This window comes from Phocoena phocoena, chromosome 9 (genome assembly GCF_963924675.1).
Source record: "Phocoena phocoena chromosome 9, mPhoPho1.1, whole genome shotgun sequence".
Taxonomy (NCBI): domain Eukaryota; kingdom Metazoa; phylum Chordata; class Mammalia; order Artiodactyla; family Phocoenidae; genus Phocoena; species Phocoena phocoena.
The window spans coordinates 77088282-77112595 of record NC_089227.1 but is presented as its reverse complement, the minus strand read 5'-3'; the positions used below and the strand labels follow the sequence as shown (position 1 = coordinate 77112595).

Here is a 24314-nt window from a genome sequence, read left to right as displayed (position 1 = left end):
TATATGCATATGTACAGTACACCATACAGCAGCAACAACTTTTAAACACCCTGATAGTCACCAAGTATATATTTAAACTCATTTAAAGGGAAGTTTGAAATACTGTATGATATCACTTATATATGGAATCTAAAAAGAACAAACTCAGAGAAACAGAAAAGAATGCTGGTTACCAGGTGTTGGGAGGGGGCGGAGTTAATGAGGAGACATTGCTCAAAGGGTACAAACTCCCAGTTATAAGATTAACAAGTTTGGGGATTGAATGTACAACATGGTGATTATAAGCTAATAATACTGTCATATACTTGAATGTTGCTAAAAGAGTAGATCTTTAAATGTTCTCACCACAGAAAGGAAGTGGTAAGTATGTAATGGGATAGAGGTGCTAGCTACTATTATTGGGGTGTAGTATTATACCACTATATGTACCGGTATCGTGGTAATCATTTTGCAGTTTTTAAATGTATCATATCAAAGTGTTGTGCACCTAAACTTACACAATTTTATGTGTCAACTGTATCTCGAGAAAGCTGGAAAAAATAAAAAATGAATTTAAAAAAGTTAAGCTTGTAGAGTAACTTTCTGATTGGGATTTAAATTTATAATAACTAAAACTAAACATAAAATGTAAAGGTAAAAACAAAGTACTCTATCAATAATAAAATAATACCCTCCATAATTCCTCTACATAATTGTTTGTAGTGAATTATGTAGCCTAAAGTTACTTTCTCACTTTTTCTCTAAAGTGATATTCGTGTTTTATGTATTGTATACTAAGCAATAATTCAAACACATTTTTATAGGCCTGTTAGCTCCACACATGTTTAAAAGTGATACTTGCCAATAACTTTATTCTTTCTAACGAAGATAACTTTTTTTTCCTTAGCAAGGTCAGCACTGGACTCAGTTGCACGTTGTAAGTATTTCATCTCAATATTTTGCAGATGGTTTATTCTTTTTCTCTTAGGCATATGAGAACCTATATTCAAACAATGGATATAGTTCAATGTGAGCAAAACTGATTTTAGAAATTATTAAGTTTTAAGGAAGCTATTTGATTGGATAGCTCAATATTTTGGGTATGTATTTATAATGGATATTTTGTTCCATTAGTGTTTTTTAGCTTCAGTATTATAAGTACAGAAAGTGTGTAAAAGAATTCCTAGTTAGGGGATATATGTATATGTGTAGCTGATTCACTTTGTTATAAAGCAGAAACTAACACACCATTTGTAAAGCAGTTATACTCCAATAAAGATATTAAAAAAAAAAAGAATTCCTAGTTAGAACTAGTATGTGAGCAGATATTCAGTGATGCATCAGGCTTTTTACTGTCCATTTATTTTGCATATATGGACTGGAAATGCAAAGTAACAATTCCAGACCTCCCCCATCCTGGTTTTTTTAAATAAGCTTAAAAATAATTAGATAAAATATATTTACCCTCATGAAGATCATGTTACTTGTTCCATTTATGTTAACTGGTAGCTTGGTTCCTAGGAGGTTCCGTTTTGTTTTGTTTTGAAGTTCTTTGAAACTCTCAGGAAAAAAAAAAAAACTAGCATGTAGTTTAAGATATGTATATCTTGGTGTTTTGCATAATGCCCTTTGTGATTTGAGATATGAAACAAACTGAATACAGAGTCTGTTAACATTGTTTTCTTAAAATAAATTTTTTTTCTCTCCAAAGCTACAAAACCTCCCAGATATAAATGTGGGATCTCAAAAGCTTGCCCTGAGAAGCATTTTGCTTTTAAAATGGCAAGTGGAGCAGCTAATGTGGTAGGACCCAAAATCTGCCTGGAAGACAATGTGTAAGTATTTATCAATTTGGAAGTATAACATGTGCTATTAAATTTTAGCAAATTGAACCTGAGTTTAATGGATCCTTTGACAATGTATTGGGCATGCTTTTACTAAAGAAAAGTGATTTCCATTTCCATTATACAATTTTTCCCCACTCATTTAAGGAGTCTTAAAGTTCTTACATTCCATATTAAGAGTGACATAAGAACATAGCATTTATTCAGCTTCGTGTAAAGATGAGAGATTTCCTCTGAGTAAATTCTCTACATCCCAACTGGTAGTCATAGACACAAGGTGGCTGTTTAATTTTGATTCTTAAGTAATAGGGGAAAAGTTAATTCATTTAAATTAATCAAAAGTTCAGTTCCTCAGTCACACCAGCCACATTTTAAGTGCTAATAGTCACGGACAGCTTGTGCCTACCCAGCTGAACAGCACAGACAGAGGGCATTTCCATCGCTGCAAAGAAGTCCAAATAGGACCGTTTTTGTCAAATAGATAGCACTGCCCTAGATAATGAACACTTTATCTTACAAACCAACATCTTCCATCTTAAATGTTTGAATGCTGCTTGTTGAAGTATGAAATAACCCAGCAATAACCTCTAGTCCATTGTGGCCCAGAACTGCTTGCCACTAAACTGAATGGTTTCCTTTACTGAGGTGCTCTACAAAGTATACTTTTTAGGGTTTTTTCAGCCTCCTACCCCAGTGTCCAACTTGATTGTGAAGTTCCTGCCTGTGAAGTTGCAAACCTTACTTTCAGTTGGTTGCTTTTAATCTGGTCTTGCCTGAAAAATTAGATATGTGAGCTTATTTAAGCTTCACATAAAATAATATATGTACCATTAATATGTAGAATAAAGAGTGAGGTAATTTTACAGATAGAAGGAAACGAGGCAGTTTTTCCCAGCATTTTGTGTGTCTTTTCTTTTTAATATAGAAGCGCTAACATTTTTATCTTACCCCCTTTTTCAGTTAACCATGCATAGGTTATTTAGCCTCTTAAAATAACACTTTTCTTATAGATTAAAGGCTTGAGCTAGGTGATCTTAAGGATCCCTACTCATTTCCTTTTTCCTCATGCTGATGATAATCCATTGTCCTCTGATGTCTCATAATAGTCTTGCTTTACTGAATTGAATTAAAAAGCACTTGGATTTTAGAAGTTAGTAGATTTTGCATTAAATAACATCCTTCGCATTACCTTAGAGTGTTCCCATTCACCATTTTCACCTTTTTCACCTTGTTTGGCTAAAGGGGCCGGAAATTTGATTCTGAATAATAAGCAGAAGTTTTCTTAGAATGCCCAGCCCATGGTAGATTGTCTTTAGACACCTCTGCCCCCTTGAAGTATGAAAGTTTTAATGCAAAGAAGAAGAGATCAAACTCTAATGAAGACTAGCAGGTTCTCTATTCACAGATTAGAACAGGTCAAAAAGAAGAGAGAAGCATATGTATGCAGGCAGTGGAGTCTGGTAAAATAAGTTCGGGCTCAGAGCCAGAGAACTTGGTTCTAGCATAGTGGGCATGTCATGTAGAATTTGTATTTCAGTTCGTTTAACCGTAAAATTGAGACAGGCTACCTATCCATCCTCTTTTCAGGAATCATTCTGCCATTCCCATGAGAGGCTAAATAATTGATGGGATTTTACAGTTTTGCCTCAGGCCCTGAAATCTAGTCCTTGAAGAAGGACTGAATAATTGGCCAGGGATCCCTAGTGGAGAAATAGGGACAATTCACAGTCTAGTACCTTTTCCAGTATATTCTATTTCTGTATTGAAAGTTTTTCCAGGGAATTCCCTGGTGGTCCAATGGTTAGGATGCCGCGCTTCCACTGGCAGGGGGTGCAGGTTTGATCTCTGGTTGGGAAACTAAGATCCTGCATGCTGCGTGGCCAAAAAAATAATAATAATAATAAAAGCAGATTGATACGTGGCATATTCATTTGTAGCCAATGGGTAATTTGAGACATTAAATAGCATGTTTCTAGAAAGTTTTTCCAACAAAAAATGTTAAAGAAAGAGTCTAAGTTTTCTTAGCATCATTCATTCCATTCACTTATTCAACAAATATTTGCTGAGCACAGTCCCTGCTTTCATGGAACATACAGTATAGTAGGGAGATGGATATTTAAGAAGTAAATGCAAATAAATAATTAGAAATTGTGGCACACGCTGCACAGAGCAGCAAGGTGTGAAGAATACTTACTGGGGCAAGTGAGGTGAGGTCCAGGTGTCCAACTTTAGATTGAGTGGGTCAAGGAATAATTTCTCTAAGACAGTGATGTTTAGTCTGAGAACTAAAGGATAAGAAGGAAGACAGCCAGGTGAAGAGTGGGGGAAGACCATTCTAGACAGAAGGAAGAGCATGCTTGAAGGCCCTAAGATGGGACAGAGCTGGAGAGAAGTAAGGGCTAGGCAAGTGGAATTTACAGGCCATGCAGGGAAAGAGATGAGATCTTTTTCTGAGTGTGCTGAGAGGTTGCTGAAGGTTTTCAAACTCTGGCATGTCATCACTTCATTTACATTGAAGAAAATGATCTGACTGCTGGGTAAAATGATTGGAGAAGTAAAAGAGAGCAATCGGAGGGCGATTACCATGGCTGCCATAGCTCTTCAATTCCACTCCCCCCACCCCGCACACAGTTAGCAAGAGACTTTTTCTGCCTGTGTACCCGCTGAAATATGTAAGTGAATACTAAAAATACATAAGTAGAAATTTTAATATTTTCCTACACATGCTCTGAGCATATGCACACTCATTTTGGAGACTACTAGTCCAGATCATTGCTTCTCAGTGGGGTTGATTTTCTCCCCAGGGGACACTTGTCGAGGTCTGCAAACATTTGGGGACATCAGAGCTGTGGAGGTGCTGCTTATAGAGGCCAGGGATGCTCTTAAACCTCCTACGGTGCACAGGATAGCCCTTCCACACGAATTATCAAGTCCATAATATCATCATAGACTGAGATTTAGAAACCGCAGTACAGATAAAAGATGGTAAGATAGGGTCGTGGTCATGGTTTTAAGGACAAGTGGACGCAGTCAAGATACATCATGGAGAATGAGATGGTTTTCAAGCTTCTCATTAGTTAGAAATAGAAAATCCCGGGTATAAATATCTGGTGTCACACAATACAGGAATTGTAGCTCTTTTTCTTTTGTATTAGAGAACCCATAGAGTTTACTAATATTCAAGATACAGCTTTTATTTCAGGCATTTACTCGTATGATTTCAGTTTATATGAAGTTGATATTAGGAATAATACTTCACCTTTTATTATAATCTCAATGTTTGGTACAGAAATTATATGGCAGACTATTTTGAGGGATTTTTTTTTTCACACTGAGAGGCAAGATAGTGTTTTGGGCTGTGAGGTCCAAAAGGTAAAATCAAGGATACTTTGTAGGTACTTACATAATCATTTAAAATATAAACATTTTAAAAAAGTAAAAACCATTTTAACGTCATGAGTGGTAAAACAGAACAGCCAACCAGCCAGCCGGCTAGTTTTGACCCATGGGCTGTAGTTTGTTAAACCCTTCTCTAAACGAATCATAATAGCTAGAGCACGTTGGAGGTATTTGAAACAGAACTCTGTTCAAAGTTGTAGAATCTATCTATAGATTGTATAATCCTTTTTTTTTAAGCTATTTGCCTGCAGGTGTGGAGCGGTGGTGGGGCGACCTTCATATTCGTTAAGGATAAAAGAAAATATTTCAACTTGTGTTAGTAAGAGGGACTAACCTTTTATACATTTAAAATCTTTAGTGGTTTGTCCTTTGCTGGCTGTAGGTTTCCCCTGATAGAATTTAGTTTTTAAAACTTGATAAGCTACTGCCCTCTTGTGGGAAGCCTATGTCATAGTGCTGCTTTGTTGCCTTTATTTCTCTGCTCTCTGATAGACGCAGCCACACACTCCAAATGATCTCTGTTGGAGAAGACGCCGTGACACTTAATTATTACTCTAACAGGTTAATCATAGCTGTGGCTTCTTCATATCAGTGATGGCTACAGCGCATTTCTGAAAGGAGCAGAACAAATGCATTTTGAAACTTCCCTCTTATGCAGCAGACTTGTTTGGTTCTTTTATGGCCCACCTTTCACAACTGGTCTTGCACACACATAAAAAAGGCCTGTGTTTTACTAACTACATTTAAGTTTTAGAGAACGAGTGAAATTTTGAAGACAGATACGCGACGAGTATGGGTAAATAGTTAAATGTTACTAAGCTTTTACAAATCAAATTCTTATGCTTTTCCTTTTTTAATGGATCTTGGAGTAGAGTTTTTTTTTTTTTTTTTTTTAGTTTTGAAAAAATTACAGAAATATCAGGCCATTGCAAAGATAGTACAGAGAGGTCTCATGTGCTCTTTACCCATTTTTCCACGTGGTTGTATCTTATGTATCCATTATAGTATAATATCAGAATGGAAATTATCAGTTAGTATATAATGTGTGTGTTTAGTTCTATGTCATTTTATCATGTGTAGACTCATGTAACCAGTACAGCAATTAAGATACAGAATTATTCCATCACCACAAAGATCTCTTTCATAACACCCTCTAATAGTCACCTCCACCATCACTGACCCCTGGAAACCACTAATCTTTTTATCATTTCTATCATTTTGATGTTTTCAGAATGTTATATAAACAGAGTCATACAATATGTGACCATTTGAGATTGGATTTTTTTCACTCAGGACAATGCTTTTGAAATACTGGTTCGTATTAATAATTTGCTCCTATTTTATTGCTGACTAATATTCTGTGGTATGGATATACCACAGTTTATCCATCACCTTTTGTCCTCAACCAGACAATTTCAGTGCTTCTAATTTGGGCTGTTATTGATAAAGCTGCTATGAACAGTCATATAGAGATTTTTGAATTTCGAATACATCTTTATTTCTCTGTAATAGAATGCCCAGAAGCTCTGGGTTGTGTGGTAAGTGTAATGTTTAATTTTGTAAGAAACTGCGAAACATTGTCCAGAGTGACTGCTCCATATTACATTCCATCCAGCAGTGCATGAGAGATCCAGTTTCTCTGTATATTTACCTGCATTTGGTATTGTCACTATTTTTTATTTTAGTTCTAATAGGAGTGTAGTGGTATCTCAATTATCTGTCCCTTATGTCTAGTGATGTTGAACATCTTTTAATGTGTTTTTTTCCCACCTGTATATTCTCTTCAGTGAAATATCTATTCATGTCTCTTGTCCATTTTCTAATTGGATTGTTTGGTTTTTTACGGCTGAGTTTTGAGTTCTTTTAATACATTCTAGATATGCATCCTGTTGTCAGATATGTGGTTTGTAACTGTTTTCTTCCAGCCTGTAGCTTGTCTTTTCATTCCACTTACCAGGGTCTTTTGCAGAACCAAAGTTATTAATTTTAATAAAAAGTCCAATTTATCAATGTTTTTCTTTTATGGGTTATGCTTTATTGTTTGTTTATGGATTGGTGTTATGCCTAAGAACTTTTCAACAAGCCCTAGTTTTCAAAGATTTTTCTCTACATTATCTTCTAAAATTTTTATAGCTTTATGTTTTACATATGAATCTGTGATCCATTCTACATTAAGTTTTGAATGAAGTATGAGATTCACATTAAGGGTCAATTTTTTGGCCTGTGGATATCCACTTGCTTCATTACAGTTTGTTGAAATGACTGTCCTTTCTCCATTGACTTGCTTTTCCTCCTTTGGTAAAAAATAAGTTGGCCATACTTCCACTAGTACATTTCTTTGTTCCACTGGTCCACTTCTTGTTCTCTCTTTGTTCCATTGATCTGTATATCTATTCCTCCACCAACACCACATGCTGTTGATTATACTAGTTATGGAATAAGTCTTGAAATGAGGTAGAATGATGCCTCCAACTTTACTCTTTTTTTTTTTTCCAAAATTGTTTTTAGCTACTTTAGTTTCTTTGCCTTTGTATATGACATTTTAGAATAATCTTGCCTCTATCTACAGAAAACCTTGCAGGGATTTTGTTAGGAATTTTGTTAAACCTATATGTTAATTTATGGAGAATTGACCATCTTTACAATGTTGAATCTTTCAGTCCATGAGTATGACATGTTTCATTTATTTATGTCTTCTTTCATGTCTTTCATCACCATTTTGTGGTTTTCAGCATAAGGTCCTACACATGCTTTATTAGGTTTATACCTAAGCATCCCCCCTTTTATTGAGCAATCATAGATGACATTGTGTTTTTAATTTCAGTTTCCTTGTGTTCGTTAGTATATTGACACCCAATTGATTTTTATATGTTGATCTTGTATCTTGTAATGTTGCTGAATTATTACTTCCAAGAGGTTTTTTTGTTCTTGTTTTTGTAGCTTCCTTGGGATTATCCAAACATGCAGATGACAAACATGCCATCTGCAAATAGGGACAGCTTTATTTTCTTCCTTTCCAATCTATATGCCTTCATTTCCTTTTCTTGGAAGTCGGCTAGGACTTGCAATACTGTGTTGGGTAATAGTGGTGAGAGCAGCCATCCTGGACTTGTTCCCAATTTTAGAGGAAAAGCCTTTAGCCTTTCACCACTGAGTATGATGTTACACAGTAGTTTTTTTGTAGATTTCTTTTTTTTTTTTTTTTTTTTAATCAGTGTGAGGAAGTTCCCCTCTATTACTACTTTTCTGAGACTTTTTATCATGAACGGGTGTGGAATTTTGTCAGATGCATTTTCTGCATTGAGATGATCATGTGATTTTTCTTAAGCCTGTTAATATATAGTGGATTACATTAACTGTTCAAATAATTAACCTTTCATCCTTAGACTAAACCTGACTTAGTCATGGCTTATGATAATTTTTTTTAAAATATACTGCTGAATTCCATTTACTAATGTATTGTTAAGGATTTTTGCCTGTACTTTAATGAGGCTTATTGGTTTGTTGTTTTCTTGTAGGTTTTGGTATCATTGTAATACTGGCTTTGTAGAATAAATTGAGAAGTATACCCTTCACTTGTGTTTTTGGAAAGAGTTTGTGTAGAGTTGGTGTTAATTCTTTTTTTAAAAACATTTGGAAGACGTCTCCACTGAAACTCTCTGGGCTTTGGAGATTTTGGGGGTGGGGGGAGTTTATATACAAATTCAATATTTTTCATAGTTATAGGACTATTTAAATGACCTATTTCACAATGGATGAGTTGTGTTAGTTTGTACTAGCTCAGGAATTGGTCCAGTTCATCTAAGTTGTCAAATTTACATGTGTGGAGTTGTTCATAGTATTCCTTTATTATCCTTTTGCTATGTGCAGGGTCTATAGGGACATCCCATTTCATTCTTTTTTTTTTAATTTATTTTTGGCTGCTTTGGGTCTTTGTTGCTGCACACGGGCTCTCTCTAGTTGCGGCAAGTGGGGGCTACTCCATTGCGGTTCACGGCCTTCTCAGTTGCGGCGTGCAGGCCCTAGAGTGCATGGGCTTCAGTAGTTGTGGCGCGCGGCCTCAATAGTTGTGGCACACGGGCTTAGTTGCTCCATGGCATGTGGGATCTTCCTGGACCAGGGATCGAACCTGTGTTCCCTGCATTGGCAGGCGGATTCTTAACCACTGTGCCACCAGGGAAGTCCCCCATTCATTCTTGATATTGGTGATTTGTGTCTTTTTTTTTCTCTGTCAGTCTTATTAAAGGTTTGTTAATTTTATTGACCTTTTCAAAGAACCAGCTTTTTGTTTCATTGATTTTTTTCTCTATTTTTCTCTTTTCAGTTCCGTTGATTTCTGCTCTTTTTAATTTCTTCCCTTCTGCTTTAGGTTTCTTTTTAGTTTTGTGAGATGAGAGCTTAGGTTATTAATTTGAAACTTTCTTTTTAAATGTGAGCACTTAGTGCTATAAATTCCTCAATCTCAGTACTCTTTTAGCTATGCCTCACAAATTTTAATAAGCTGTGTTTTCAATGTGTTTTTTAATTTCACTTCAGACTTCTTTGACCCATAGATTATTTAGACATATATTGCTTAGTTTCCAAGTGTTTGGTGATTTTCCTATTATCTTTGATTTTGATTTCATTGTGGTCAGAGACAAATTTGGTATGAGTTCAGTTCTTTTAAATTTGTTGAGGTTTACTTTATGGCCCACGATATGGTCTGTCATAGTATATGCTCCATGGGTTCTTGAAAAGAATGTGTATTTTGCTGTTGTTGGGTAGAACATTCTTTAAATGTCAATTAGACCATGTTGGTTAATGCTGCTGTTGAGTTTTCTATACCCTTTGTAATTTTCTGTCTATCAGCTGTTGAGAGGGGTATTGACATGTCCAACTGTAATTGTACATTTGTCTGTTTCTCCTGTCAGTTCTATCTGAGTTTGCTTCACATATTTTATATCTTGATTGCTTAGTATTTTAATTGATATTAATATAGACACTCCTGCTTTCTTTTGTTTAAATAGCTTTATTGAGATACAGCTCATATACCATACAATACATTCATTTAAAGTATACAGCCAGTGGTTTTTAGTGTATTCAGAGATGTGTGCAACCATCACCACTGTCAGTTCTAGAACACTATCATACCTCAGAAAGAAATGCTGTGTCCTTTAGCTATTGCCCTCCTGTTCCATTCCCATCCCATTCTACTCCGTCTCCCCTCCCCTCCGACCAGCCCTAAGTAACCACCAGGTTTACTTTCTGTCTTTATAGATTTACCTATTTTGGAAATTCTATATAGATAGTATTATATAATATGTAGATTTTTTGTGTGATTAGCTTCTTCACTTAGAATAGTGTTTTCAAAGTTCATCCATGTTATAGCATATATCAGTACTTCATTCCTTTTTATGGCTGAATAATATTTGATTGTACAGATATGTCACATTTTATCCATTCATTAGTTTGTGAACTTCTGGGTTGTTTCTACTTGTTTCTTGTAGACAGCATGTAGTTGGGTCTTATTTTAATCCACTGTGCCAGTTGCTCTTTTCATTTGATATGTTTGGACTATTTATATTTATTATAATTATTGACATGTTAGGACTTAAGCCTGCCATTTTATTCTTTTTTTTGAGAAAATTGTCTTCTCGTATTTGAAAACGTATTACATGATTCGACAAAAACATCACACACATCATTAACAGACAAGGGAAGTTCCAACATATGTCTTTATTGCTCACTGTTTCAGCTTTTTCTTACTTTGTCTTACTCTTTAAATGAAATAGCATCCAACTTTTGTATTAGAATTTTACTCATTCATCACTTGCAACCATAGGTTAAGCACAGATGAGTTATATGAAAATCGTCTAACACATTCTGTGAGAATCAATGGCTAAGTGAAATTTATAATAAAGTATATATTTTATTAGTTGTAAAATGTGTGCTACAGATCCTTTCTGTCAGTAAAATTTATAATAAACTTACGTCATTGGTTGGGAATGTAATTATCCACAATAGGTAAGAGATAGAAACAATCTAAATGTCTGTTGATGGATGGATAAAGAATAGATAGATAGATAGATGGTATCATATACGAATACGGTTGTGTGTGTTCACACATATGCAACTCCCCCCTCTCCACCAACCTCAACCCAACCTCAATGATTGTTAATCATTGAACAGCACATCACTGTGAATTTTTAGAATAGAAGGTACCTACAATTTTAGTTTAATAATTCTAATTCAACAAACTGAACTGATAACAAGCAAATGTTTTATTCATGCCTTCTGTTTCACAGTATTTATTATCTTTATGTCATGGTCTATGAGCTGCTAGTGGTTGATTACTGCAGAATGACATTACAAGTCTCATGGTTAGATGCGGTAATTATATGAATACAATATTCCTTCTGGGTATTGAGAAATTTTGCCTTGGTAATCACTAAGAGAATGTTCACAATTAAGTTAAATTCTTCTTGCTCTCAGATTATAAAATATTTTAGTAGCATCTCGCTTCTGTTACATGTCACATTGATATTGTAGAAGGTAGAAAAGAGGTTACCCTTGTTTGTTCCCTTGAGGATGGTGCAGACTATGTGCATAATGTCCGCATGTTTGAAGGATTTTCTAAAATGGTATTTCATAACCTGACACACAGAGCAGCAAGAAATAGTCTAGTATTTCAGCACTAATACTTTGTAATATATAATTCTATTCATGAAATCTTACTTAAGAACAGTGCTTTAAAATTATTCAATGTTAGACTGTCTTCTCTGACTTGGTAGAGACCTTTCAGTCTCCACTGCAGTACTAAACAATTGTACGTATATATAACATCCCCAACTTTTTTTTTTTGGTCATGGATGGCTTTATTTCTTTAATGTATGTTTATGTTCAGTATCTAATTCTAAATTTGTCTTGACTTTCCCCCTTCAGTTTAATGAGTGGTGTTAAGAATAATGTTGGAAGAGGGATCAATGTTGCCTTGGTAAATGGTAAGAATAATTATTTTAGCTTATGAATGTACTCAGTGTATATTCATATGTCCCAAAGTAAAATGCACTCTAATATCAAGAGATCAGGTGAGAAAGAGCCAGGCTTGACATTAAAAGCCCTCCCCACACCCTCCCAGAACACCAACTGTAGGTCGAGACTCTGCATCTCAGTATTTATAGCGTGCTTTCTTGGAAGCATCCAGCTTGCTGTCCAGTGAGTAGAGAACTTCCCACGAGATTGTCAGGAGACAACCAATCTAACATTAAACTGATGAATCCTTGCTGCAGATTTTGGAATCCTAACATAATACAGATGGGCGTGAATGAGGGTTTATAGAATGACAGAGCGTGGTGGACTACTGGATGGGGTGTGGGGCTGAGTGAAGAGTAGGAGTCGATTGTAATTTTTCAGTAGCGTCCACGTTGAGTCCTGAACATCTCGAGTGTTCTTGCAAAATCACATCTGAAAATATGAACCCATGAAGTGAGACTCAGCTGCATACTCGTCTTCTCTTTCTGGGACAGTCACCCTTGTAAATCTATAGGGTGATTATAAACTACAGCCACCTTCTCCAGTTCACAGTGTAGGAAAATATTGTTTACTTCTTTCACAAGAGATACATTTTTGTGTTTCTACTTTCTTCATTTTCTTAGCTATAAAATGTTCTATACGTATTTGTCTATTTAATTGATAGCAAAAAAATTTTTTTCAAAGGGAATTATATATAAATTTTTTGAAAGATGGCTTTGACAATAGAAAATAGCATGATTCATGTTTTTTTTTTAAAGGTTTATGTATTTTGGGGTAATTTTAAAATAAGGGAAGATGGTAACACATACGGATGAAAAATAGCTAACTTCCAATGATCTACAGTCAACAGTGAACTTCTGTTTGCTACTCTTCAGCTTATAAGATTAGTGAGAAAGTCGTACTCAAAAAACACCCTTTTAGAAAAAATGTTCAGATGCATACAGTTCAAAGTTTAAGTATTTGTCATAATAATTCTTTCTCTGCTAATGAATTCACATCAGTCATTGGATAAGATCATTTGTCTTATATAGTGTAGAGTATATTTCAGTTGCATAATTTGCTGTGAATTCAATCTCTTTCAGGAAAAACAGGAGATCTAATAGACACCAGATATTTTGACATGTGGGGAGGAAGTAAGTATGAATAACATATAAGTGTTCTGTTGCTGGCACTGAATCACATCAATATAATGTAGCCCATTAATGAGAAAATAATGGTACTAATTTTGTGTTAGTTCATTTTATTACTCTTTCTTTTCACTGAATGTCTAGCTGTATTTAAGTGATCAGTCATACTGCATACACTTTGCTTTTTATAAAAATTGTTGGTGATGTGTAATTAAGAGCAATAATATCACAATCGAGATTTTTTAAAAATCTGAGTCCTACTTTTTGCAGGACAACTAATTCAAAGCTTCGGGCTCTTTTAGGTTTCTGCCTGAAATTTCTAAAAAAAAGAATAAGTAATTTGAAGAAGGACATAACCAGTGTAAGCATTCTTAGCTGACTGAATTGATTTCTTTTCATATGATTTTTCAGTCTCAAAACTAAGTTTATAACCAGGATTATTATTCAAGTAGATGAATATTTGAGAGAAGGAATGGAATTTCCTTTCTGGTTTACTGGACTAAGAACAATCCACAGATGATCTTCCTAAGTTGGAAGTTCCTCAAGGAGCAGGTGGAAGTTAGTCACCAGCATGCAGAGGGAAGGAACCGGCACCTCGAAGAAGGATGTGCCTGAGAGAAGGAAGGCCAGCACTGATTTAGCTTCTGATTCTTTTCTAAGTTGAGGCTCTCCCCTGCACCTCCCCATTCTCATCCACTTTGTATATTCCCTGGAAGCAGCAGTTGTTAGGCTTCCTGAAATTTATCTTGTTTTCAGACCATTCAGCTTTTCTAATATTTCTTCAGCTTGTAATGAGATAATGCATGTATTATTTATTTTTTAAATGAGATCAGAAGAACTTTGCATAGCTGTCAAAACTGTGTAAACTTAAAATGTACCATCAATTTTAGATACTAAAGGCGTAATTGGTTCTACCAAAATTTATTGCGTGGAATAACTCTCATAAAACTATTGTCGAAATCACTCATGTGACCAGCTCTGGTATTTCATCTCAGGTGGATTAACTACTGCTAAAAATACTCCTCAAATTAAGAAGAAGTTGTAAATTACTGCCATTTTTGGATTTAAATCGAAGTGATTTGTTAGCTGCTCTGTTACATTTTTTCTGAATTAAAAATGCTATTATTTTAAGATAGAATTCAGTAGAGAAAATCTTTGGAATCTTTGCTGTGGAAAGAAACTGAGTAGATTTGAAGGAACCCAGTTTTGAAGTAGTATTAGACTTGCGGGCTGTAAGGAAACCTGACGTTGTAAGGAGTTCAAGATGTAGAATGATTTGCAGTACCTGATCAGCCTCTTTGGCATCATCAGTTTATTGTCACTGAAGTGGTGTTTAAGCCCTTCTGAATCTTGATATGCTAGATGAAGCAGGTAAAGACTGCAATATTTACCTTAATTAGTTTGGCTTTTAGTGATAACTAACCTACATTCCTTCCCCTAGTTTATAGTAAGTAGATATGCCCAGAAGTTTCTTTAAATCAGTGTGTGTGTGTATACGGTTGTCCCTTGTATCTGCAGGGGACTGGTTCCAGGACCGTCCACGGATAACCCATAATCTGCATATGCTCAAGTTCCATAATTTGACCTCCGTATCTGCAGTTAGGCATCCGCGGATTCAACCAAGTGTGGGTTATGTGGTACTGTAATACTTATTGAAAAACAATCTGCGTATAAGTGGACTCCTGAGTTCAAACCCCTGTTGTTCAAGGGTCGAATGTATACATATTTATATAATTTTTTTAAATTACAGATCCTTTTGTGCATTAAATAAAAGTTCTCTGTCTTCATTTTTAGAAAAGTATCTGTGCAAACAATTTGCCATGTACTCAGGGAGTCCATGAGCCTTTCTCCTGCTCCCCTAAATTTCTTACTTTAAATCATAAGTCATGCTTTAATATGACTTTGCTATGGTTTTTTCATTTAGCCCCTGGAATATCAGTATAAAAAACGTACAGGATGAATCAGGATTGGGAAATTTTAAGTTGATGGGAAACTTAATTTTTAACCTGTTCGTAAGATTTGTCTTTCTTTTGGTTACTCTACGTTAGAAATTATTGATTTACAAGAACTTCGTTTTTATATTACTAACTTTTAAGAGATTATCATGGTGTTTACTCAGTCATTTAAAAAAAAACCCAAAAAACCAACCCTCAACCGTTTCTTTTTTTTCAGATGTGGCCCCATTTATTGAGTTTCTGAAGGCCATACAAGATGGAACAATAGTCTTAATGGGAACATATGATGATGGAGCAACCAAGTATGTAAACTTAAAAATTTATGCAACTTTTCAGAGTTATAATTTATAATAATATAAGAAATACATTTTCAATGAAAACATTTATAATACAGAGCAAAATAATCCAACTTTCAGATGAACACCATTAACATTTTTTTATTTTGCCTTCTTCTTTCTTGTATTTATTGTGATACATTGTTGTGAAATTAGAATCACGTTGTACATGAAGTTTGTTATATTCATTTATGTTCTGTTTTTAACAACTATATAGTTTTCTCTGACAATAATATTCTTCAGTAGCTTTTTTTAATGGCATTTCCCGAAGTGTGTTCCGTGAACACACTTTAAAGCTGTAATGGCTCTTTTAACCTTTTATCATGTTACGTTTCCAGGTCATTTTACCCTCCTGGTTGGATTTCTTGGGCGTTCTCTAGGTGATTATTGTCTCTTTTAAAATGGTGCCCCAAGTTGGACATAGTGTTCCCAGATGTGGTCTGGCCAGTACAGGGTACAATGGAGATGCTAGCTCACCATGTTTGAGAAATTACGTTTAATATTCATGGAGACTAGTGTTGCATTCGTTTGCTTTTGGCAGTCACATCACATTTTTGGTCAGCTTAAATTCTCAGATCTTCTCATTTGATCTCAGATTTTTTTTTTTTTTTTTAAACCACTGCCAAGTCAGGTCTTCCTCCCCATTTCAGAACTTGCTTTGTTTAATGTGAATGAAGGACTTTATATTCATATATCCTTGTTAAATTTAATTTTGCTGTTATTGGCCCACTTGGTCTCGATTCTGACATTTGTCCTATGAGGTTTCCATGGCCCAGGCTTCATACTCTCTCCAGAGTCATTCAGGTGTCTAAATCTAAGTCATTGACAAGCATGTTTACCACAGGCAATGTGCCACCAGCTGGAGGCCACCTCCAAGGGATTCATCTAGTCATCAACTGCAGAACTACTTTTCAGACAGTTTCCACTGTATCCTAATAGGCATACCATTCAGTTGCTGTTTAATTATTTTATTTTCTGAGACCATCAGATACTCACTTGAAATTCATGAACGATGCTAATTATAATACCCTGATCTACTGCCCCAAAACCTCTTCTAAATCTGAAATATATGAGATGATGTTAACTTGGCTTTATTTATTCCTGCCTCCTTCCAACTACCCGCTCTCTCTTTTTTTTTAATTAAATTTTTGGCCGCGTTGGGTCTTTGTTGCTGCGCACGGGCTTTCTCTAGTTGCAGCGAGCAGGGGCTCCTCTTCGTTGCGGTGCACAGCCTTCTCATTGTGGTGGCTTCTCTTGTTGTGGAGCACAGGCTCTAGGCATACGGGCTTCAGTAGTTGTGGCTCACAGGCTCAGTAGCTGTGGCTCGTGGGCTCTAGAGCGCAAGCTCAGTAGTTGTGGCGCACAGGCTTAGTTGCTCCACAGCATGTGGGATCTTCCCGGACCAGAGCTCAAACCCATGTCCCCTGCATTGGCAGGTGGATTCTTAACCACTGCGCCACCAGGGAAGCCCTCCCTCTCTTTCTTTTCTTCTTCTTTGTGTAATACTCACAGGAGATCCACTCTAAAATTTCTACTCCATTCTAGAATTTTGCTAGGAGTTAGAATTAGTTTGATTGGACCATTGTTTTTAAAATTTTCCTTGTCTTTTTTGAAAACTGGAATATTTAACTAACTTTTAATATCTTAGCATCTTCATTTTCCATGATGCTTCTAAAATAACCGACACGACCTTGAAGACTTTATTAATAAGTTCCTTAAGAATTTTAAGTGTGTGACATATGTGGGCCTGGAGGCTTAAATTTATTTTAAAGCACTTAATATGGACATTCCTGAACTACTTTTCCCTTTTTATGTTGACCGAAGAGTGTTTGCCTCCCTGGAAAAGACAGTTGTGCTTTGATCTTGATATTACATCATTCTTGTGAAACAGTGGGTCCCTTCATTATTTGTACTTGGTAGCAAAAGTTCTCTCTGTGGCCTTCAGTAGTTGTATGAGTCACATCTCATTTTGAGCACTCAGGTCTTCCTGGTAGTAGTATTAAAAGTTTTGTCATTAGTAACATGATGTGCCTTGTATTTTTGCACACTTCCTTTTCTCAGTTTGAACCCATCACACAATGTAAGTGGACTCAGGGAGTTCAAACCCATGTTGTTCAAGGGTCAGTTGTATCTCCAAAATTAATGCTATGTATAGATATATTAGTTACACTACACTGCCTTTTAAAGAAATGGGGCATTTTGATACCTACTGTATCAAATGCTCAAAATATGGGCTGTGTTGCATGGTTTTAAACTTCTTTTTAAAACATGAAATCATCTTTTACTTACATAAAAGATATCAAAAAGGAATAATAAAAATCCCCCAGATTCTACATAGGCAGATTAGGAAACTTTAGAAATTATTGAGACAGTTGTCTTGTTCTAAATCTATAGTTAGATATACATAGGGACATGCGGCAGGGCTGCCCAAGACCACCCCCAGCTTTGATGATTCACTGGGAGGAGTCACAGGACCCAGCATACAGACCTGCTCACTCACTGCTGTGATTTGCTACAGCAAAAGGATACAAAGCAGAATCAGCAAAGGGGAGCTAGCAGAGAGCAAAGTCTGGAGGAAGCCAGGCTCGAGTTCCTCTCCCGAGTGGAGTGACACAGGACATGCTTAATTCCTCCAGCGACAAATTGTGACAAGACTATGAAATGCTGTCCACTAGGGAAGGTTATTAGAGACTCATGGCCCAGGGTTTTTACTGGGAGCTGGTCATGGAGGCACCCTCCGCCTTACATATCCCAAAATTCCAGACTCCCAGACAGAAAATAGGTGTTCAGCATAAACTGTATTGTTGGTACAGTTTAGACACAGTGAACCATTCTGATCAGTTCTGTGAATGGGGGGAGCCTCCCCAAATCCAAGTTTCCAGATGCCAGCCAAGGACCAGTCTTGCTGTTAGGGCTTTCTAAGGCCTGTTTTCTTAACCCTTTTCTGCACAGGACCTAAGGGTGTTCTCATCGAAAAGTAAGGAAAGATTAACGGGATCAAAATGCAAAGCTGTTTCAAGTTGCTTCTAGATCTTTGGCTAAATTGGCTTAGTTTATTCATACAGATCAAAATGACCACTTCTGAAATTTAGAAGTACAGAAGGAAAAATGACGGCCCTTCAATATATTTAATTGATGTAAAAATTTTTAGATAAGAAAAAAATTTATGTACTTCCGGCTGGGGGCCAGGCCTGCGTTTGGATAACCACCTACCTTGCAAGCAGTTTTTGTGTATGAAGCAATCTCTTGGCATTTGTGAACCTAACATTCATGAGCAACCCGAAGCCTGTGAGATGCAATTTGTGATTTTTCTGAGATGTAACTGAATCAAGCCCTGAGGCTTTCCTCCAGGAGGTTGTCATTACGCTGCCCAGTAAGCCTGACCTCTGTACTTCAACACCATTTGTTCTCGATAAAGCAGCAAAACTCACTACTAGTACTGATGATGCAAGTAAAATGTTCTAATTAAGGAGCCAGAAATAAAACATTTGGATAAACTAAGAAGTAGAATATGACGGTCTGCAGATCCATGACATCCTAACACGATTTAGAAACAAGAAAACAGGGTTCAGACAATACTTTCTGGGAATGTCCCTCTCACATACAAGTTGCTTATCAAGTGAGCAGACGAATGGAAGTGATAGCTAATTCTTGTAAGGATGGGTACAGGAAACACAGCTACAGACAGACTTTGGGGAGAAAGCCAGACGTGGGTACACGTGGTTCTCTGTGAAGGTCTCAAAATCTTCAGAGGCTGAGACTTCACTGGTCCTTTTGCACAGCCATTTCATTTATTTTTATTTCCCTTGATTATAAAGACATCGCTTTATATAGATCAGTCTGAAAGGCTAAATATTCCAGGGCTGCCCCTGATTTTCTCACTGATTCTAGTGAACTTCCCCCAGGAGGACAGCAGTGCCCAAGCTATGGTTAAAACAGCTCCATGCCCCATGGATGTGGTTTGTATAATTGTGGAAGGCTAATAACATTGTAGCTCTTTCCTGTTTTATGAAGCTTTTTTTAACATAAAGTATCCTGTTTATCTTCAGGTAAGTTACATTAGAACTGTTGTGCCTCATGTTTCTTTCATTTATACATTAATGGAGCCAGCTGATATTAGCATGGGGCGCTTCAAAGAAGGCTGCAGGATAAACAGGCGCCTTCCTCACTGGCCCTTCTGCTACTTTGCAGCCAATGATCCTCCACTTATTTGCAAATACAAAACTTGCCTTGCCTCAGATTTTAGAAGAACAAACCTCTCTAATTGACCTATAAATGCCATCTTTTGGGTGATATAGAGGACTTACCGGCCAGATACCTGCACAGGTGTCCCTTAGTTATCTTTTCGTGTTTTTTTTTTTTTTTTGGCTCTACAACCAGCACGTATCTTCTGAATTTCTTCTCCCTTTTGAGACAGAGGAGAGATGGAGAATCACGCAACATTAGGATAAGAACCTACACAAAATTCCTTAAAGGCATCTTTCAGTTAGCTGTTTCCCTAGCAGTTGCCTTTTGTCACTGCCCTTTCTTAGCTGCTATGTGGTTAATATTTTCATTTTTATTAAATAACCACTTGACAGTTGTCTCTGAAGTAGAATTTATATCCCTATTCTCAAAATTCATTTTCTTTTAAATAAAACATCTTGTGTTAGAAACATCCAAATTTCTATCAACATTTACCTTTATTCTATTCAACTGTAATTTACAAAGGGTTTAGTGGAGATTCAAAGTGATTTTTAATTTTACAAAGATGTTGGTTGCTTAAGATCTTGGATTAACCTGAATAGGCACCTGCTGACTACAGTTTCTCTTATTTATTTGATAGATGTAAATGAAAATGAATTGTTGTGAAATAAAGACACCTAAAAGGTACTTCTAAATAGCATGAACTTGAAATTAATTTCTAGATTTCATGGCTTTCATCACTAAAGAATTCAAATAGGACTTCCCTGGTGGCACAATGGTTAAGAATCCGCCTGCCAATGTAGGGGACTCAGGTTCGATCCCTGGTCCAGGAAGATCCCACATGCCTCGGAGCAACTAAGTCCGTGCACCACAACTACTGAGCCTGCACTCTAGACCCTGCGAGCCACAACTACTGAAGCCCGCATGCTCTTGGGCCCAGGCTCCACAGTAAGAGAAGCCACCGCAATGAGAAGCCCACGCACCACAACGAAGAGTAGCCCCTGCTCGCCGCAAGTAGAGAAAGCCCGTGCACAGCAACGAAGACCCCATGCAGCCAAAAAAAAAAAAAAATTCATTTAAAAAAAAAAACTCAAATAGTAGGAATGTTACTCTGATAAAAAAATTTTTTTATGTTCTCTTATCTAAGCCAGCATTCTCTCTCATTTATTTCATGGTTGTATGTTAAGTATCCTAACTGTATCAGTATTACTTAAATAACATACAGGGCACTACATTTATTGTATTATTCTTTTCCTCCCTCTTTAAGACTCAATGATGAGGCCCGGCAGCTCATTGCTGAATTGGGGAGTACATCTATTACTCATCTTGGTTTTAGAGACAACTGGGTCTTCTGTGGTGGAAAAGGCATTAAGACAAAAAGCCCTTTTGAACAGGTTAGTGTCTTAGGCTTTCCTGATTAATGGACAAAAGCAATTGTGTGAAACCATGCAGTGCCTATTCCTATCCCAGTTATTTGAAACTTAGATAAAGCAGACATTAAATATGTTCATGTGTTTTTCATAGGTTCTTGGTAATCAAGTATTTGAAATAACTGTGGCACTATTTTGATTTTAAACTTAAAAATAGTCAATTCTGCATGAAAATTTTTTTCCTACATGACAATGCATTGGCATATGATTAGTTTTATCTTAAGCCTTTTAGGAAGTTGGTTATTAAAGACTTTAATTGAACTTTTGTTGCTGTAATCAATTAACTTTAGAAATACTTTAGAACTTGGTAGAATGTAAACCTACTTTTGACTAACAAATGATCCTTTAAAGACCATCTGCAGTGTTTTGTTCTTTCAGCTGTTCTTTGAAGGTCTGCTACTACATGCCAGATGCCAAGTGTTGTTCATTTAATATATTGAACAATAATTTACATGTTGATAGAAGTGTTACTGAAGTGAGTACGCATAAGTATGCTATTGCAGATCTGCAGTTCGCTAAAGTTCTAAAAACCGTATACTATGATTGTGTTCCAACAGCACATAAAGAACAATAAGGACACAAACAAATATGAAGGGTGGCCTGAAGTGGTAGAAATGGAAGGATGCATCCCCCAGAAGCAAGACTGATGTGGAGAAAATTGAAGGGACCATACTTTCACTTGCTAATGGGAAAGCCCTAACCGAAAACCTACATGTAAATATTTTAAGAGCATGCAGCCATGTCGGTGTGTGCATGACCATTATCTCTTTTGATGTCAGGATTATTTATTGCTAACGTAAATAGACATCTTTGTAAATAGTCATCATAAAGAGCAAATCACTGAACCATTTCTAAGCACATCTCCCTAATGGTACAGTGTTCAGACTGCGATGATAATGGCATCTTTTAATTCTAAAAGCGTTACACAATGGATAACTGAACAGATTTGAAAAATGTATTGATATATATACTAGTCGCTGTGAAAAATCTGTCATGGAATAATATGGGTTTTAGGGAGGAGACTTTGTTTTCTTTTATATATATATATGGCCTTTTGATGATAGTATCTTTTAAATTAAAAAGATATTGGGCTAGTTGTGGGTGTAATGTTACTTTACAGTCTGACTCCCCTGTTGTATTTCTTTTCTTAGTCTTTCTCTTTCCATCCCAAGAAACCTAGAAATAAAATATGAAAGCTTGTATCAAATACGTGAAAAGCACAACAGAATTCTTCCGTTTAATGTACACAGTAAAGAGGAACTATATGAATGTAGGTGCATCAGGGCTGTAGCTTGCTGGATTTTGAGTTAATAGTATGCATGAGTTGATTTTGCAGAAGCTATAGAGTAAGACGGCGGGGTGGGTGGGGGGCGGGGGCGGGCAACTCCGCAGAGCTGAGGAACCAGGCCAAGTCCCTTCCCCAGCCTTGGTAGGTCATTCAGGACAGCATGTCAGTATAGTTAGAGCAATACTGGCCTAAGTTTTCCTTATTTAAGTGTCATCAGCAATGACCAAGTGGTTTTGAAAGAGGCATGTTTTAATGTCACAATAATTTTGGATTGTAAACCAAGAAATTCTGTATTTACTTTCATCTAACTTCGTAAGAGTAATTTTTGCCCGAAAAGTTAACGACATATTTGGAAAGGTCCTGATTACTGATTGGGACTGATACTGTTTAAAAAAATAATTTTGACACACAATGACTTTATACCCAATTCTACATAAAAATACAAGAGATCTACCTTTTCTTACCTTCAGATGTTCACAAAATGACTCAAGTTTTAAAAATATTTTTAGGGCATTAACTGTCTATTGTGTGTGAAGTATCTTAAACTGGAACATAAAAAGTGTAACAATCAAACTTCTATTCCCAGTAAAAGGCAGCAGTTCAATTTTGGATCTAAATTTTAGGTGACATATAAGAAAAACTAAAAGCAGTATTTTTTATTTTGCTGTAAACCAAGGTGGAAGTTATTCAGCTATTTCTTAAATATCAGTGAGTTTGGGGGTACTGTTTCTTCCCTCAAACTGAATGTAATTCATGAATAAATGCACCTTACACATCTAAACAATTTTTGTAAACTTTTCAGATTTTTGGTGCTGATACGCTAAATCACATTCAGCATGTGTGTTTTGACATTTAAAATACTTCCCTCAATTCTGTAAATTAAAAGAATGGCTATTTTACAGTTCCAGGGATTGTGAAATAAGTGTTGCTTTTTTTTAAATAATGAGAATAAATACTCTTGGTTTTGCATTGTGAATTTTTTTTGTATTATCTGGCAAAGTAATATATGCCTGTAGAACTTCACACTGAGGTTTGTCACGTGTGTATTGTACTGCTCAATGTGCAAAATGAAAGTCATTCCTATGGGTAAACACACTAATACCCTCAGGAGATATCTTAACATGGATAGAATTTAAGTATCTAGACGGCAGGACATCCCTTTCAGGATAAGGACTATAATATGATAGCTTTGTAGAGGTGTATAAAATGCCAAAAGGAGGTATAAAGATTGGTTACGTAACTGCTTTCATGCAGTTTGCCATTGTTTCAATTCTGCCCTGTATACATTATGTCAACATAACTTTGGAAGCAATAATTTTACTGTATTTTATTTTCAGATAGCTTTTAAAAATCAGCATTGTAAATGCAGCAGTGTCATTTAATGTTCAGAATTTTCATTAAAATCAAAAATTTGGCATTGACACTTTGGTTTCTTAAATGGTGTTTAAGGACTTATGGATGTGTATTTTTTATCTGTAATCATAGAGGCTGTCCCAGAACAAGTATATTATAATATGCCTGTTAAAATTCAGCAAAGACAGTAGGAAAATAAGTGATCTGGGGAAATGAAAGAAAAATTGAGCCAGAATCTTTATATTCTTGACTTTAATTAAAGTTTATCACTGTTCTTTCTATATTGTATTTGTTTTGAAATGAATTAGCTGATATTTTATCATTTTTTGCCCGATGAAGCTCAATGCCTTTAGCCTGAAATGCACTTTATATTTAGTGTATACAAATTATAAATAGGTTGACCCCCCC

General features: G+C 36.0%; 1 protein-coding gene across 1 annotated transcript in view; it reads left to right on the top strand.

Moving 5' to 3' along the window:
- Positions 1–24314, top strand: part of FAM3C (FAM3 metabolism regulating signaling molecule C) — a 48193-nt gene extending 23879 nt beyond the window's left edge. The window contains exons 4-10 of the mRNA XM_065883811.1: positions 887–916; positions 1691–1814; positions 12144–12202; positions 13316–13366; positions 15533–15617; positions 21103–21229; positions 21823–24314. Coding sequence (XP_065739883.1) covers positions 887–916; positions 1691–1814; positions 12144–12202; positions 13316–13366; positions 15533–15617; positions 21103–21229; positions 21823–21912 — 566 coding nt within the window. The 3' untranslated portion in view covers positions 21913–24314. The remainder of the gene's footprint in view (positions 1–886; positions 917–1690; positions 1815–12143; positions 12203–13315; positions 13367–15532; positions 15618–21102; positions 21230–21822) is intronic.